This window comes from Sinocyclocheilus rhinocerous, unplaced genomic scaffold, assembly GCF_001515625.1.
Source record: "Sinocyclocheilus rhinocerous isolate Xijiao unplaced genomic scaffold, SAMN03320098_v1.1 scaffold504, whole genome shotgun sequence".
Classification (NCBI taxonomy): domain Eukaryota; kingdom Metazoa; phylum Chordata; class Actinopteri; order Cypriniformes; family Cyprinidae; genus Sinocyclocheilus; species Sinocyclocheilus rhinocerous.
In genome coordinates this window covers 2249151-2265140 of record NW_015645076.1, presented here as the reverse complement: position 1 = coordinate 2265140, position 15990 = coordinate 2249151, and the positions used below count along the sequence as shown (strand labels likewise).

At 39.9% G+C, this 15990-nt stretch overlaps 2 protein-coding genes across 2 annotated transcripts in view; both read right to left on the bottom strand.

Moving 5' to 3' along the window:
• Window positions 1-2538: 2538 nt before the first annotated feature.
• On the bottom strand, window positions 2539-8988 carry LOC107705605 (INO80 complex subunit D-B-like). The gene is made up of 8 exons (XM_016508978.1): window positions 8903-8988; window positions 8717-8816; window positions 7993-8205; window positions 6863-6918; window positions 6470-6603; window positions 6150-6382; window positions 5912-6069; window positions 2539-4650 (listed from the first exon to the last, which is right to left on the bottom strand). The coding sequence occupies exons 1-8, from the start codon at window positions 8946-8948 to the stop codon at window positions 3914-3916; spliced, it is 1677 nt and encodes a 558-aa protein (XP_016364464.1). The 5' UTR covers window positions 8949-8988; the 3' UTR covers window positions 2539-3913.
• Window positions 8989-12806: 3818 nt separating this feature from the next.
• The window catches only part of LOC107705604 (NADH-ubiquinone oxidoreductase 75 kDa subunit, mitochondrial-like), an 8017-nt gene continuing 4833 nt past the window's right edge, over window positions 12807-15990 (bottom strand). Inside the window, exons 12-19 of the mRNA XM_016508976.1 lie at window positions 15190-15318; window positions 14979-15108; window positions 14704-14864; window positions 14406-14560; window positions 14000-14175; window positions 13743-13877; window positions 13583-13655; window positions 12807-13460 (exon numbers count right to left, since the gene is read on the bottom strand). Coding sequence (XP_016364462.1) covers window positions 13369-13460; window positions 13583-13655; window positions 13743-13877; window positions 14000-14175; window positions 14406-14560; window positions 14704-14864; window positions 14979-15108; window positions 15190-15318 — 1051 coding nt within the window. The 3' untranslated portion in view covers window positions 12807-13368. The remainder of the gene's footprint in view (window positions 13461-13582; window positions 13656-13742; window positions 13878-13999; window positions 14176-14405; window positions 14561-14703; window positions 14865-14978; window positions 15109-15189; window positions 15319-15990) is intronic.

Below are 15990 nucleotides of genomic sequence, written 5' to 3'. Positions count from 1 at the left end.
AAGTCATACAGTAAGTAAGTAAGTAATGTTTATTTCTATAGCACCTTTCAAGAGCAAGTGTCACAAAGTGCTTTACATCAAAATTGTAAAAAAAAAAGATTAAAAATAGACATAACAATTAAAAGAACAGATTAGACAAAAGCGAGTTTGAACAAGTGTTTTCAGCTGCTTTTTAAAAATGTCCAGGTTTGGAACGACATGAGGGTGAGTAAATGATGATAGAATTTTCATGGATGGATTATCCCTTTAAACTTATTAAAAAGGTTACAGGTCTCAGTTTTTGAAAAGAGGTCTCATCAAAATATTAGCAATTCACAAGACGTGAACCCACACTTTGGCTAGCCTATAACAACAGCAACGTAGAGGCTGATGAACAGCTAAAAAAACATTTGGTTATTGGACTGAAAGAACTGTGGGGGTGTTAAGGACAATCCATTTTCTGAGGCATTGTGAAATGTGTTCGCTCCAGCAGTTTACCTCGGTGCCTGCAGGTCAAGAGGCCTTGACGCTAACAGATACGTGCGATGCACCATTGTGCACTGGACCACTTTGATACTTACACACGATTGCGCTTGTAGAAGCTGTTCATGTGGAATCATGGGGGCGTTAAACCTTGTCATGGCCTAACGGCAGCCCTGGCATATCTGGAGCCATAATGATACAATCTCATCACTGTGACAGTTTATGCAACTGCCATTTCCCTCTGCCAGTCTCTCCATCCCTCTTCAGCTCTGCTTGTTCCCCTCACCAAAAGCGTGAGAGAAACCGCCGTTATCACATTTTCTCGCCACCTGCTTTATCAATTGTTATGTGGGAAACACGTCTGTGCATGAGGTCGCAGTTGTCATGTCACTGGCCATAATAACATCCATTACATCAGACTCAATCAGCGCGTCCCCAGAGACGGCAGCCCGTGATTAACTGGTCTGTCACCCATCATTTGACGCGCCATTTGTCAGTATCACTCTGCGGCGCGTTGGGTAGGGTAGTGCTTCAAACTGAAACATTACCGCAGAAGCCACATGCTATGAATGTTTTAGCAGACGGCGACTGCAACGCTACAACAGAAATAGAAACTGCGCCGGAGTTGAAGGCAGCCAGCCAGGCACTTGGAGCGGGAGTACAGTATGGGGGCCGTTGCTAGGTAACGCCAGAGCCCCGGTGTTTAAAAGTACGTCTGACCAAATCCACCGGTTCGGTTTGCCCCCGCCCCCTCAAACGTCAAGCTACGCCTATGGTCGTTATCCTTAAACGCTTGTTTCATGTTACATGTGCAGACTAATTTCGAGCGGTGGGAAGATACACTGAATACCTCGTTTCGTATCTCTGCTATATCAGACAGAATCGTGTATTTCACTCCAACTTGTCATATACACTAGCAGCATTTCGTTCGTGAACGAGTCCGTAGTTTTGAACGAATCGTTTTAACAGCGTTTCTAGCCTAACAGCCTGCTGCCCCCCTGTCGGTCAAAAAGTGTCCCCATATATCTTTTTTATATATACTTTTATGGTTATAAATCTTTTTTTCTTCTTCTTGTTATGTGTGAGAAACTGCTGCGTGAATGAACTACCCGAATGAATCAAACTGAATCGCGAACGAGTCGTTTGCATGATTAAAAGAGTGATTCATTCGCGACCCCTGCATTTAGTTCTGATTCTAAACAGGGCATTATTGCTTAAATACAAGGGGAAATTATTCTCAGGTCGGTGTAATGGATATCATGTATAATGATAATGATATTTATTTATCAGTAATATTTAACTGTCTGGGGCTCGTGCCCCATTAAAAAAGCTCGCCCCTACGCCTCAAGATTGACGAGCAAATAGCGATCAATTACGAACTTCATTGGTTTGACCTGCTGAACGAATACATACACCCCTTCCCCTTGACTGAACGATTAGTTGTTCTCTGAACGAGAATGGGAACGGAACTGAACAAGGTGATCTCGTTCGGAACTGAAGCACAGTTCGTTCGTGAACGAAACTAGCACGGCACCGTTTGTGTAGCCTACTCTAAAAGTCGACAAAATGAAACAAAAATAGTTCTTTGTGGTCATTTCTCGAATTTGCGGAAGTCATTCAACAGACAAAAAGACATTTGTGTTTATTTGATAAAAGATATAATATAGTCCGCACAGAACAAACTAATCTTTTTTGTTAACTAACAAAAGATTCGAGTCACTGGGATGAATCAAAATTCCCATCTCTAATATCCTCATTGCAGAAGACTATCCACATTATAATTCCTTTGGCGCCCTCTGCCTTTTTTCAAGTAATATTCACTTCGACAAGGTAGAAGTCCACTGTTAAATCAGTTGTTAAAATATTACAATTTAACAGCTCCTAGTTTGCAATTACAATCTGTTTAGAAAGCCAGCCAAAGGTCCTATACATTATGAATCATCTCTGTGCCTGGTACTTTTTAGTTTAATCCAGATATTGCAGTCTTGTAGTGCTATCAGTGTCTTCTTTGCAACACAAAACTCGCAAATTGCTGTTGACAGCACACTGAAATAATGAGTGCACACAAAGTCGTGGTCATAGCAGTTTTATTTCACACATTTCAAATAAAACAAATATAATTTCTCTTACACATTGTCTACACACACACCCACATCCAAGCACTTAAGTAACAAAAAGTAAACGTGTCAATACATAAAAATACCTTGAACAAAGAAGAGGACCATACCATTTTAATAGGTTATAATAAACTTTTTCGTTGACTTGATACATTCAGTGAATAAGTATAAAAAGTATACGAGACAACCCTCGGTGTGCAAGGATTTCTGTCAGTATGCCTGTTGGTAAAAGCAGCATTATCTGGTACAACGGCAAGTCTACCAAACCACAATTTTATACCATTATCCGTTTTATAAAGATACCGAATTAAGGTTATACGTCATTGTTCTCTTTAAAAGCTTAACTGCCCAAACACAATTTCATTATATTGGTCAGTTAGATATACTGATATATAGATATTTTCTGATGTGGACATAAAAAGAGGCTTTCTTGTAAGCCACTTTGGTAAAAAAGCATCTGCAACAAAGATACACAGGAAAATGCAAATGTAGACTTGGCATGACATGAGGGTAAAGGCATCATAACTACTCTCTTTAAAAGCCATAACAAGATAACTATAGCTTTACACCATTTATTTCCCACAACTGCTATCACTTCAGCTAAAGGCCTTACACAGGAGCACATTGAACACTCGGAATCGAAGTTTAACACCCTCAAGTAACTTTACGGTAACGTGAGAAGGTAATTACTTGTCAAAAACAGGGAGTAAATGCAATTTTTCATGTTTTCAAGAGTGAAATTTTGTGCATTTACAGATTTTTACTTAGTGACAATGCAATGTGTATTTTGTTGATTTGCAATACACTGATTATAAAGGTGTAACACAGCTTTTATGGCAGGCACTTACACTCAGAGCAAGACCCCATAGTTTAACGGCTACTAAAAGCACATAAACACCATCTGCCAAAACAATAAGTTTTTTAATCATTACATGGGACAAAATAGTGATACAACCATGACACCTTTCCCCTTGTGTTTGCCACTGACAAACTTGTCCATTACCGCTAAGCAAGAACCACATTTTCACCAGTTACCACACATTTTCAATAAAACTAGTTGTGCAGACTGCTACTCTATAAATATATTAAATATGCATTTAAGGATACAAGTGATATTAATGGCTAAAATCCATCTATGTTTGCTTTTCGAAAAAAGCAACTATTTTTAAGCAGACAAGGAAATTTATTGCTTGATGTTCTTTCTTGTTGAGGGAAAACGATGCAGAGGGCTGAGAAGATGGACAGAATGACCCTGACATTTGGTGGGGGAGAAAAAAATCACCTGCAACATGTTCCCTGAACACTGACTGTAGCAAATTGGTTCTGCCTGCAGTTCAGGCCTGGTCCATAGGTGGCGCCGGTGTACTGTGGTGCGGCTGCAAGTCTGCTGGGATCCCACAGTGGTTGAACAGTGGGGAGAGAAGGTGCTTAGTTTGGGATGTTGGTGAGGAGGGCGAGGATGTGGGTATGGAGCGAGTGACAGGCACAGTCTGAGGCAAAGCGGAGAGGGCCGAACTGGGCTGACAGAGGGCCGAGGACACGGGGGTCATTGGCGTTGAGAGGGCTGTGGACATCAGCAGGCCATCCGAAGCAATAAGGCTGTGAAATTGAGAGGAGTTGTTGAGGGAGAGGGCGAGAATGCCCCAGGAGCCATGAGAGATGTCCTCGTCCTTTCCAAGCGGCAGATTGCTCAGATTCACTTTGGAGTTATCCATCTTCGCTACGAAATGAGGTTGTCTCTGTGGGTATGTGCTGTCTGTGAGTTGCCCCACAGAGGATGGAGGAGTGAGAGGGGGTTGTGGTGATGGAGGTGATGGGGGGAAAGCATCTTCAGAGGTGGGGAGCAGACTGGGGTCCAGCTCCAGGCTGGAGAGAGTCTCAGCAGATAGCCGTCCACTCAGTAGATCCACAACTCCCCCCGACATGCTACGACAATCTATCGCTTCTACGGGACCAAGCTCAGCCATTCCGCTTAGACATGCAAGGGATTCTGGGTATGAGCCCATGGCCTGCAGAACGCGAACCAATTCTTCGGCTTCCTCAGAGGTGGGCAACAGCTCACTATTCTTGCCTACATGACAAACAAACATGAATTATAGAATACCAAATTACTGTAAACAGATCGACAAAGCAAGGAAAGTAAGTATTACCAGAAAACAATATAAAAACAGATATTATATAAGGTTGGGTAAAAAATATAAATTTTCCAATTAGATATCAATTCTTAAAATTCCAACGTCAAAGTTTTACTATATGCCAGTGTTTCCTGCAGCCCCACAGCAAAAGACATCTTATTTATTATGTTTGCAGTCAAACCTTAAAATATGGAGCCTTAAAAAGAAGTCTTTTATCCAGAAAGGACACACTGAACTAATCAAAAGCAGTGGCAATTAAGATATTCAGGTAACACTTCACAGTAAGGTTCATTAGTTAACTACTTTAGTTAAAGGTGCAATAGGTGATTGTCTTCAGAAACATTTTTTGTTATGCTGGTTGAAAGTCTCCACATTAAATCCGTTGAAGTTTACTTCACTTCGGAACATGGGCTGGAATTGGGAACCTGATGTAGCCTATTGTAGTAATGTTGTCTCTGGTCTGTGAGTGTAAATGCGTTCAGGGGGCGTGGCTTTGGACGGCGATTGCAGGGAGGGTGGGACGTTCGCTTTCAGTGCTATCAGGCTAAAGTTAGCATTTTCCAAGATCTCCTATTGCACCTTTAACATGAACTAAGCATGAACTATACTTATACAGCATCTGTTAATCTAGTTAATTTCAACATTTACTAATGCATTATTAAAATCAAAAGCTGCGCTTGTTAAGATTAGTTAATGTGCTGTGAACTAACATGAACTAACAATGAACGACTGTATTTTCATTAATATTAACAAAGATGAATAAATACTGTAATAAATGTACTGTTCATGGTTTGTTCATGTTAGTTAATACATTAATTAACATTAACTAATGGAACCTTACTGTACAACGCTACCTATTCCCATTCATCAAAAAATCCTAAAAAAAACTATAATTGCTTCCACAAAAATATTAAGCAGCACAACTGTTTTCACCATTGATAATAAGAAATTTCCTGAGCATCAAATCAACATGATTTCTGAAATATCATGTGACACTGAAGACTGGAGTAGTGGCTGCTGAAAATTCAACTTTTCCATCACAAGAATAAATTATATTTTAAAATATATTGAAATAAAAAATGGCTACTTTAAATTGTAAAAATATGACACAATATTACTCTATTTTTGATCGAATAAATGCAGCCCTGGTGAACATAGGACACTTCTTTTGAAAAATCTTACCATTAAAACTATTACCTTCAAAAAGATCAAAGTCCTGCAGGTCATCCGGGAGTCGAGGAAGAACATCTGAGAAATCCTCCTGATTCAACTCCAGGTCATGTGGAATGTCGCTGATGTCATTGGTGATGTCATCTGGAAATTCATCAGCACTTAAATCAGGAGTTAAAGGGCTCCTGCAAAACACAAAGATGATGAGTGCAGTGCACACTTACAGACACACGGATACACACATTCAAACACACTCGGCTCTCACCTTATGCCAGAGGGCTGAGTGGGCAGACACAAGATGGAAGGCAATCCCAGGTTACCCTGGGGCTGCGCGGGAGGAATGGGTTTCTGAGGGCGCCTTGGTGCTCCTCGCTTTCCTTTCTTCTTATGCTTCTTAGTGAGTGCTGGAGGCTTAGCTTTCTTCAGTGGTCTGTGCCGCTGAATCTGCTGGTGGTGGTGGTACGTTCTCCGGCTGATATCACCTCGAAGGAAATTGTCCTGTAAAGCACCATTAGCACACGACACAAGGTTAAATTAGTCACTAGCAAAAGTTTTTTACGCAATGAAACGTCTTCTGTTTCTCACCATTTTCTTGGCATGCTCATCACAAAGTGGCGTCTGGTGCGTGATGTCAAAGACAGGGATGGAACACTGAGCTCCATCTGCAAAGCGAGCGGTGCAGCTTGAGAACAGCTGCTGTGAACGGTTCTGAAGGATATCTACAGAGTGCCATTAAGGACACAACACAGGGAACACAGACAATCGTAAACATTTAGTCTATCACCAAAGCAGATGGTCTGTTGAAAAGTCACAGGACAAATTGTTCTGAAATACAGACGAACAGCCAAAAGCAGCCAGCTTATGTTTTACAGGTACATTTGAGTTGAGTTCTGACTAATTCAAAGAGTAAGAACTTTGAGAGGATACGCTGAAAGCAGTGCCTAGTGAACGGTAAGGCTGAATTTCTGCAGTTTTCACCTTTCACGACAGCCGAACACAACCCTGAGTCATCTCCAGACAATGGCACTGCAGTGCTGTGGAATCAAAACACATAGGAAACCACTACTGCAACATGAAAACGTACAAAATGAAGTGAATATCGAATGCACATTAGGGGTATAAATCAGATGTTTCATTACGATATGATCTGACATTGATTCTCTTAACCAGTTATACAATATTTATAAAACTTTTGATCAAATTCAAGGGCCTACAATTTCAATATTAAGATATTATGTGCCTATTATACATAAGCAGTTATATTTTATTAACTCAAAATGCAACCAAAATATTACTTCAACATTTAATTTAACTCTCTGAAAATCTCACTTGGGACATTTACAGAATTTTTTTTTTTTTTTTTTAATCACTTAAAAAATATATATATATAAATAAACAAGGAAAAAATAAGTCACACATGAGATCATCAGTTGTCCGATGAAGGCTCATCACTGGCTTATGCAATGATATAAGTGTTTCATCACAATATGATCTGATATTGATTCTCTAAGACCATAATACTTACTGATACGTCAAAAATTTCCACAATACCATTATGATTCGATAAGATTCAACTAATATATGCAACTAATATATCTAGATTAAGATATTATGTGCTATTTTGTGCCGTAACATTTTTATTAACTCACAAAAGAAACCAAAGTACAGTATGAGCAATTAATTGAACTCTTTGAAAAATGCAAATCCTGTATCTCAATTGGGAAATCTACAACAAAAAAATACATTTACATTTTTTTTTCATAATTTAGAAAAATATAAATAATAAATAATGGAGAAAAAAAAGAAAAAAAGTTGCACATGAGATGATCACTTGTGCGATGTGAGCTCATCAGTGGCTTGTGCAATAAAATAAACAATGACAAGTCAAGAAAGTCTTTCTGCAAATCTAGTATCTCCAATATGACATACACAACAAAATGAGGCCCTCCAGTTGTTGAAAAAACATTTATACAGAAAATGAATGTGCATCTTAAAAATATTAGCAATTTCTTTCGGATTGCAGCAATACATCATATTGTTAGTCATTATATCCATCATATCGATGTATTGTTTATTTATACCCTTAATGCACAAGTGTGTGTTTTTACCTGGAGGGTGTGGAGGTCTTTTTATATTGTTCCTGAATAAGCTGTGCAGTGTGGTGAGGTTCTTCTCTTGCTGCCTGCAGCAGGGCTTTACGAAGGGTATGCTGGGATCTCCTCTCCCTCCTGAAGCCCCTCTGCTCTCTGCAAAGGTGCGTGTGTTTTTGTCTCAGGTATGAGCAGAAGCCTGCCAAACGCTCGGCACGGGAACTGCTGGCACTGTGAGATGGCAAAGAGAATTCTCTAGATCAGCAGTTTTCAAACAGTGGGTTGCAATCCACTGTTGGGTCACAGAGTGTAAGCATTCATGCAGTGCCAGAAATATGAAAACAGAACTTCTCAAGTTCAAAAAAACAAGTTTGTTGCTTGTCATAACTTGTATTTAGATTATGTATGTCACAGACCAAGGACGTTTTTCCTGAATGATTTATAAGAAGACAAAACAAGCATTAAAATAAGCTAAAACAAGCAAAAATCAAGATATTTATTATTTTATTAAATATTATCAATTTATTTCTTCTTTTTTGAAGAAGACCTGGAAAAGGGCCTTCATTGAAGGTCCATTCAATGTTTGTCCCATTTTTGTCCCAGTTGTGAGAAAGGAGGAATACTGATTTGAGAATAGATTATTCTATTACATGAGAAAGAAGCCATGAAGTAAAGCAAGTTGCAGTTTAGCAATCATTGTGTTTGGTGTATGGATGACTGTCGGACTAATGGATGACTGTACCTTTCCTCAGAGTGCTTCTCTTGTAGTCTCTGGCACTGATGTGACACTAGTTTCCACAAGTCTCCATCTTCCTCTTCACTGTCTTCTGACCAGACAAGCCCTAGAACACAAGCTGTGTTTGTCATGAAAACAAACTAAAGCTAAATTAACTGTTAAATGTCAAAATCTCAGGTCACAATTACCTACCTAAATGTGTGTTCAGGTCTTGGTACCTGCCCCTGTGTTGGACCATCAATCTATGGAACTTCTGCAAACATGGAGCTTGTTGTTGCATGGCAACTGAGTGCATTTTTATTAAACGTCTATGTATGTCATCACGGCTCGATGCTGTCCCTGAAGCTGCAGAGCCAACCTTTTTGTCAAAAGCATGATTAAGGTCCAGTTTAATTTTGTTATCAGCTGGAGTCGTTTCTATTGAGCCCTGGCAGCTGTCCTGAAGAGTTGATGAGGTTTTGAATAATGAACCTGAACGAACTGCAGGGGTTTGTAAGATTTCTGCACGAGGGGAGGAGGGAACTTTGGGTGTCTGTGAGGTTCTTCCAGTCTGGGGAGGAGGGAGGCAAGGACGTGGAAGAGTTGAAGAAAGAGACGAGGTGTTGAAATGGTTTGGGAAGGCTGGATCCACACTGTGATCTTGCTGTTTCTGCTTATGGTTCAGAGCTTGGTTTTCTTGGGGCTTCTTCAGGAATGTGCCACTAGGTTTTAACATGATGGAACGGTAATGTTGAGGGCCAAAGACTCTATTGTATCTTGTTTCTTCTTTCGCTCCTTCTTGGGGAGGACACCCATAACCTGAAGGTGACTATTACAATACCTAAAAGATAAACAGGTTTTTTTCAGTATTCTTTAAACATGCACATTATTTTCTTTAAACAATTGTTAATCCAAAAACCTACTTTCGGTCGTGAGCCTTGGGTATTGGATTGGTGCAGCGCTGGCTATTGTACTTGGCTACATATTCGCACTGTCTGAAAGGAGCGGTCCGGTCCTCAAGCACATGGCGGATGCAGAAAGCATAACCGTTGAGCCGGCGTTGCTTGCAAAGCTTTGGGCTATATGAACACAGAGGCTTGTGGTCCACCTCCGAGTAGTGGATGTGTTTGCCTTCATACATCCCAGGGCTGGAACTCTCCGGAACATCAGCTGATGAAAAAATGTTATGTGAATGAGACAAAAGTGTGACGAAAGCATTGAGTCAATTCAGCTTCTTTTGGAGTGCAGGAACAACAACTGTTGAATGAGACATTCATTTTTTTTTTTTACTCAAAACTGAAAATGTGCCTTGCATTTACAATTCTAATTAGATTTCAAATGTATATAATGTTATGTATATATATATATATTTTTTAAATTCTATTTTAAAATGTATCTATTGAGTTGACTTTTTTACCATGCATAAAATGCATTATACTTTTAGGGTTGAAATACACTACGTGACTTTTGCCCAAGTTTTTGCCTCAATTTGCAGTCTGGACAAGCTGACTCTCATTGCCGAAAGTCAGAGCCAGTCTGCAGATATTGGGCAGTCGGCGTTGACAGATTTCAAAGCAAATCACATAGTCTATTATGGAACAGACTCTGTTTCAGACTATAATTCTATCCAATTGGAGGATATCAAACATGTTTGATATTTTGAGACGATTTTACAACACATATTGTTTTGATTTGTCAGGCATCTCTGAGCAACGAGGCACATGTTTCTGGGTGGGTTTGTTGTGTTTTGTGGTATAGGGTGATCCTTAGTTGTTCAGTATACGGTGCTGCTAAGTTTTTCTCTGTAACCATTTACAATGTCGGCAAGTGTATGATGCCTAGTGTTTTAAAATTCCAGCCTTTCCTGTAATATTCATTTTATTAATCTCAATTACAGGCAGCTACAGTTACCCTGCGGCTGCCCTAAACTGTATAGTCTGCAGAGACCTAATGATAGTTCACATTTGAAGAGCACAGAAATCAAAGCTCTGAGCTCTTCCATTATTATTGTGCTCCTTCATGGAGTTTCTAGCACTCAACAATGCATACAAAACAGTCGAACAGCTATAATAAAACCAGGAACATAATAATGACAAGCTTGCTTATCTGCAGGTCAAGTCACATCGAATTTAAAGTAGCTTTCAATATATGTTGCAGTCACCTCTAACATCTAACAAATCTGAACTCTGCATTTCAAAGCACTCATCGATGCATGCAGTATGTAGGCTGTTCAGCATAAACGGCTCAAACCATTAAATATTAAAGTGACAGGAAGCAGGAAAAGTAGCCCCTATTTTAAGCAATCAATGACACATCAGAAAAACAGCTGCTGTAAGCAGAGCTTTAAGCAGGTGAAGCACTAAATCATAAAACGATGGCTTGTAAAAATGCATCTATATAATAAAAGCATGGATATAATAATGACAAGCTTGCTTATCTGCAGGTCAAGTCACATCGAATTTAAAGTAGCTTTCAATATATGTTGCAGTCACCTCTAACATCGAACAAATCTGAACTGCATTTCAAAGCACTCATCAAAGCATGCAGCATGTAGGCTGTTCAGCATAAACAGCTCAAACCATTAAATATTAAAGTGACAGGAAGCAGGAAAAGTAGCCCCTATTTTAAGCAATCAATGACACATCAGAAAAACAGCTGCTGTAAGCAGAGCTTTAAGCAGGTGAAGCACTAAATCATAAAACGTTGGCTCATAAAAGTGTTTGGGCAGAGTACAATACGTTTGACATGCAAAGCAACTTTGAAAACGCAAGGGGACGGTGGACAACCCGCCTACTATATCATGTACTTGGGCAGCACTATCAGTTACTTTTGAGGCAAGGATTGAGCAAGTTGGGTGTGTAGCGCTTAAGTAACAATTTAAATCTTTTCACGAAAGATACGATCAGAATCAGCGCGGCAGAATCTATTTCTTTGTTGCGTCGTACAAATATTTCGAACGCATTTTGAAACTTTGTAACGGTCGTTGGAATATTTGTTTAAGCGCGGGATAGACTCGGGACCGATCATAGGCAAAATACCTGTCATACGAAAATACGCGTTGTCGATGACCTGGGACGTTTTAAAGTTTCGGAGTATTATTTATCAGGTATATTTAGATTAGTTTCACGGGGTTAAGTTGTTATAATATTGCAAGAAAAACTGATATCAGATACATTTTGTGACTTCAAGTATTCCTTTATTTCTGCGCAATTCGTAGTTACCGTTGGCCTGTGAAACCTCCCGAATCCCCCGAGTCGAGTAACGAGGCACCCGTCTTGCAGTGCGTGATAAGCGGGCTTCCGCCTTTGCTTGAGTCCGTTGCTTCCCGGCAGCTGCTGAGTCCCCGATCGCTGCGGCCTATGCTAAACAAGCTACGCTGATCTTTTCGTATGGTCGACGGCTATTACTTTCAACGGGGATTTTCCGCCTCTACCTTTCCGCTTTACGCTAGCAAATTTAGTTTTTTAACGCGTGGATTTAATTTTATACGAATCCTACTGGCACATCTTTGTCGATTATTGAAATAAAACTAGCCGTACACAAGGAGAAGGGGGTGTTGGTTTAGTCATCGGATGCGAGGCTTCTTACAGCACAACTACAGGCACTGGGGGGACATGACAACAGCCAACAGTGCAACAACAACCTCTGCAACCATTTTGGAATTCAACTTTGTATGTTCATTGTCGGCTTTTAGAAAGATGACAGATCTCGCAAACACAGAATATAGATTGAACATTTGAGTGTCCGGCTGTCAGAAGTGTTCAGACCAGCATGAAGTTTTATTTAAGCCGCAGTCATTGATTTTAAGTTTGAGGGATCTCCCCCAAAGTCTTTTCCGACAGCCTCCTCTCACGCGTCTCATGATCTCATCCATGCCTGGAATGACATCACCAACTTCAAATTTAGTGCAATCTCACATGCGAAGATAACATTCTTGTCTGTCATATTTTCCCTTCCCTGCTATCAATAAATATTATCAAGACGAAAGTCTTGTGATATAAACTATGAAGCAGGTGTTAGTGAGGGTAAAGAGATTTTGAAGTGACTAAGGTTGCCCCCTATCAATCCTCTTCTGTGATGTCAGAATGATGCAGACATAGTTGTAAAAATGTATACAAAGTTGTTAAACTTTAGGGTATGTTAAAAGTTTAATCATTAAAGTGGAACTCATCGTAATCCACTACTTTGCAATTTAATGTAATTTAAAATAATATAATGGGTGAAATTTAAGATTAATTCAACAACTAGGCTTTACATTGCACTTAATCCAACAACATTCCAATCAAGATGCTTTTTCTCCTTACACTTCCATCCCAGATTCTAAATGAACCAAAACAGAATTTTTTCTACTGTGCCCTTGCTTTGAATAATTTATACCAGCGATGTCAACGGTGACAATAGTATATTGATATAATACATTTTTATTTATCATAATAAGAGCTTTCCAAAACAAAGCAGACCTCATTCAGCCAAATTATGGGAATGAAAACTTTACAACACCCTTCAAAGCCTATTAAATATGAGCAAGATTAATTTCACACATTTTTGCTCCTCTGGTGAAGTCTGACTATGTAAGAGATGGGAGACAAACAGCAAAATATGCTGAAATCCAGGTATGTGGTTGTACATGTACTTGACGATGACTATTTTGTGTACTTTTGTGTATGCCTGAAAGAGTTTTAACAAATTGAGGGCTCATCAACTGCTGCTGCTCCTTCTGTCACAGCCTTCACACACTTGGCCATTGTCTGAGAGGCTCTGCTGATGGGGTCTGTGGAGGAAGACAATCGAAGGCAATGGTAAATTACAGGTTCGAAGACATACACTAGGTTACAGCGTTCTATTCACACATAAGAACTTGTAAAAACTAACAATATATATTTGTTACTCTACCTGTCATGTAGAAATCCTTCACTGTGAGCTGAGGGGGGACAAGAGGAGCTGCAAGCAATGACTGATTCACAGCCTAAGGAGAACAGGAGGACATTACTGAACTATGTAATTAGTGCAGATTTAAAACAAAAACAGAAGAACAAAGAAGAAGAACACTAACCTTTGAAAGCTCATGGGCCTGTTTGAAATAATTGGCTTCCTCTACATCATCATATCTCACCAGGTTAGGAGAGACCTCTTCCAGCCTTCTCCTCACCTCATCCGGTGTGTCATATGGCAGTGTGACTCCCGCCAGCTGAGCAAACAAAACATGAGATTCCTTACTGAACAACCTGAATTTTATTCTAAATACAAAGCTCAGGAAAGGTATATGAACAATATTATACATTGTATAAGTCCAGGTTTTAAGGAGAGTACCTCAGAAATAGCACGCAAAACCTTCCAGTCTTCGCGTGCCATACCAGGAGCAGTAACTGCCACCCTGGTCTGCTGGGCTCGGCCCTCTGTGTTGACGTATGTGCCATTCTTTTCGGTGTATGCAGCACCAGGCAAGATGACATCAGCCATGACTGCACCTACATCTCCATGGTGACCTGATAAGCATGTGGAACCATTAAACCCAAAAGAATATTTTTGGATGCAAGCCGCTTACCGCTTTTTTGTCATTCATTGCTTGGGGTAAACTTCGTTTTGGCCTAATTTTGTATAAAGTAACGTCACACCAGTTTGTTTATCAATTTTGCTTGAAGTTTATCGGGGCCTTTGGATTGTGGTACAGAACACAAAGTCTATAGTATATAAATATGCAAGTGTCTTTACTGACCCTGGTAGATGATAAAGCTGTCTTTGGGAAGGTCTGCTCTGGTGATGCAGCCAGCATCAGCTCCCAGGAGAAACAGTACTTTGGGAGGGTTCTTCTGGATGGCATTAACACCAGGTTTGTAACCCAAGTCCAGGGCTGCCACTTGACTAGCCACCCTGAGGTCACACACATGAATGTGACAAGGTAAGTACTTCTACTAAGCAAAGAGTCAAATTTCACAATTCTTTTAAATGAACAGTAGAACAGAAAAGATTCCCAAAGAAAGGTCCAGACATGCACACTTATGGCAGTAGCTGACCTGTGCAGCACATTGAGCACCTTCCATCCATCCTCAACACCACTGCTGACCCGAGAGTTTTGAGCGATTGTGGACACGGCCTTAAAGATGGCTGCCCCATCTTCCCTCTGGAGAGTGGAGCTACCCAACACTACGACAGGCTTTTTGGCCTGGGCTAGGACCTGAAATACAAAAAAAAACATTGAAATTCAAGAGGCAACTTCTGATGTCATGCTTACAGACAATGACTTCAGTCAAATCTCCAAATAAACTCCAACATTGCTATTTAATGCTACCTTGCAGAAAGGGTGTGTTCCAGCAGCGATCTCCTGCAGAACTTGTGTGGTTTCACCCAAATGTGTGTAAGAGTAGCTCAGGTCCACCTTATGACCCACCATGGCCACCTGGAGCTCATTATGCAACCAACTGAAAGATAAAAAAGAAAACAAAAATGACACCTAGTCAACATTTTACAACTGTTGCTAATAGAGTGTGCAATGGTTATACCTCTTGCGGATACGTGAATTGAAGAGAGGAGCCTCATAACGTGGGTTTGTTCCAACCAAAAGCAGGAGGTCACACTCCTCAATGCCAGTGATACGGCTGTTCAAGAGGTAATTGGAGCGCAGGTCGGTTCTAAGGAGACAAAAGACCAAAAATAGTTTAAATCCCTAATAGTAAGATTGAAAGGTTAGTTTGAACAAAAATTGTCATCAATTACTCACCCCCAGCTAAGACTTAAGACATTTTTTTACACAAGACTTTCATAGACATCATGAAAACAATCCAGTTCTTGCTTGACTAATAAGTTTTGTTCTTGCATGTCACATAAGCATGTTTGAGTGTCCGCAAGAACCAATGAGGTTTGTTTTCAATCAAGTACAGATGAGCTGCACTTGACCGTATTTAATGTGTTCCACGTATGCGTGTTGATGAATGTTTATATGTGAATAAAAGCCTAAATTAAATCTGTTCATCAAGCAATCCATGCCAAGACTTGGATTATTGATTTATATGGATATGTTTCATGAACTTTTATGAAATGTTTTATGAACTTTTAGATGCTTGAAAGTTTAAAGGGGTCATATGATGCGATTTCAAGTTTTCCTTTCTCTTTGGAGTGTTACAAGCTGATTGTGCATAGATAAGATCCCTGAAGTTGCAAAGACTAAAGTCTCAAAACCAAAGAGATATTCTTTATCAAAGTTAAGACTCTGCCACGCCCCCCTAAAACGGCTCGTTCTAACACGCCCCCACATATCTACCACACTATATGGAAATATTTGCATAATGCCACCCAAATGTTCA

Bases quoted from the DNA above. Each gene is read 5' to 3' on its own strand.
- LOC107705605 (XM_016508978.1), bottom strand. From the start codon at position 8,948: ATGGTCCAACACAGGGGCAGGTACCAAGACCTGAACACACATTTAG. The intron at 8,817-8,902 runs GTAGGTAATTGT...CTTGTGTTCTAG, and splicing joins AGACCTGAACACACATTTAG to GGCTTGTCTGGTCAGAAGAC. The intron at 6,070-6,149 runs GTGAGAGCCGAG...TGTGTTTTGCAG, and splicing joins ACTCAGCCCTCTGGCATAAG to GAGCCCTTTAACTCCTGATT.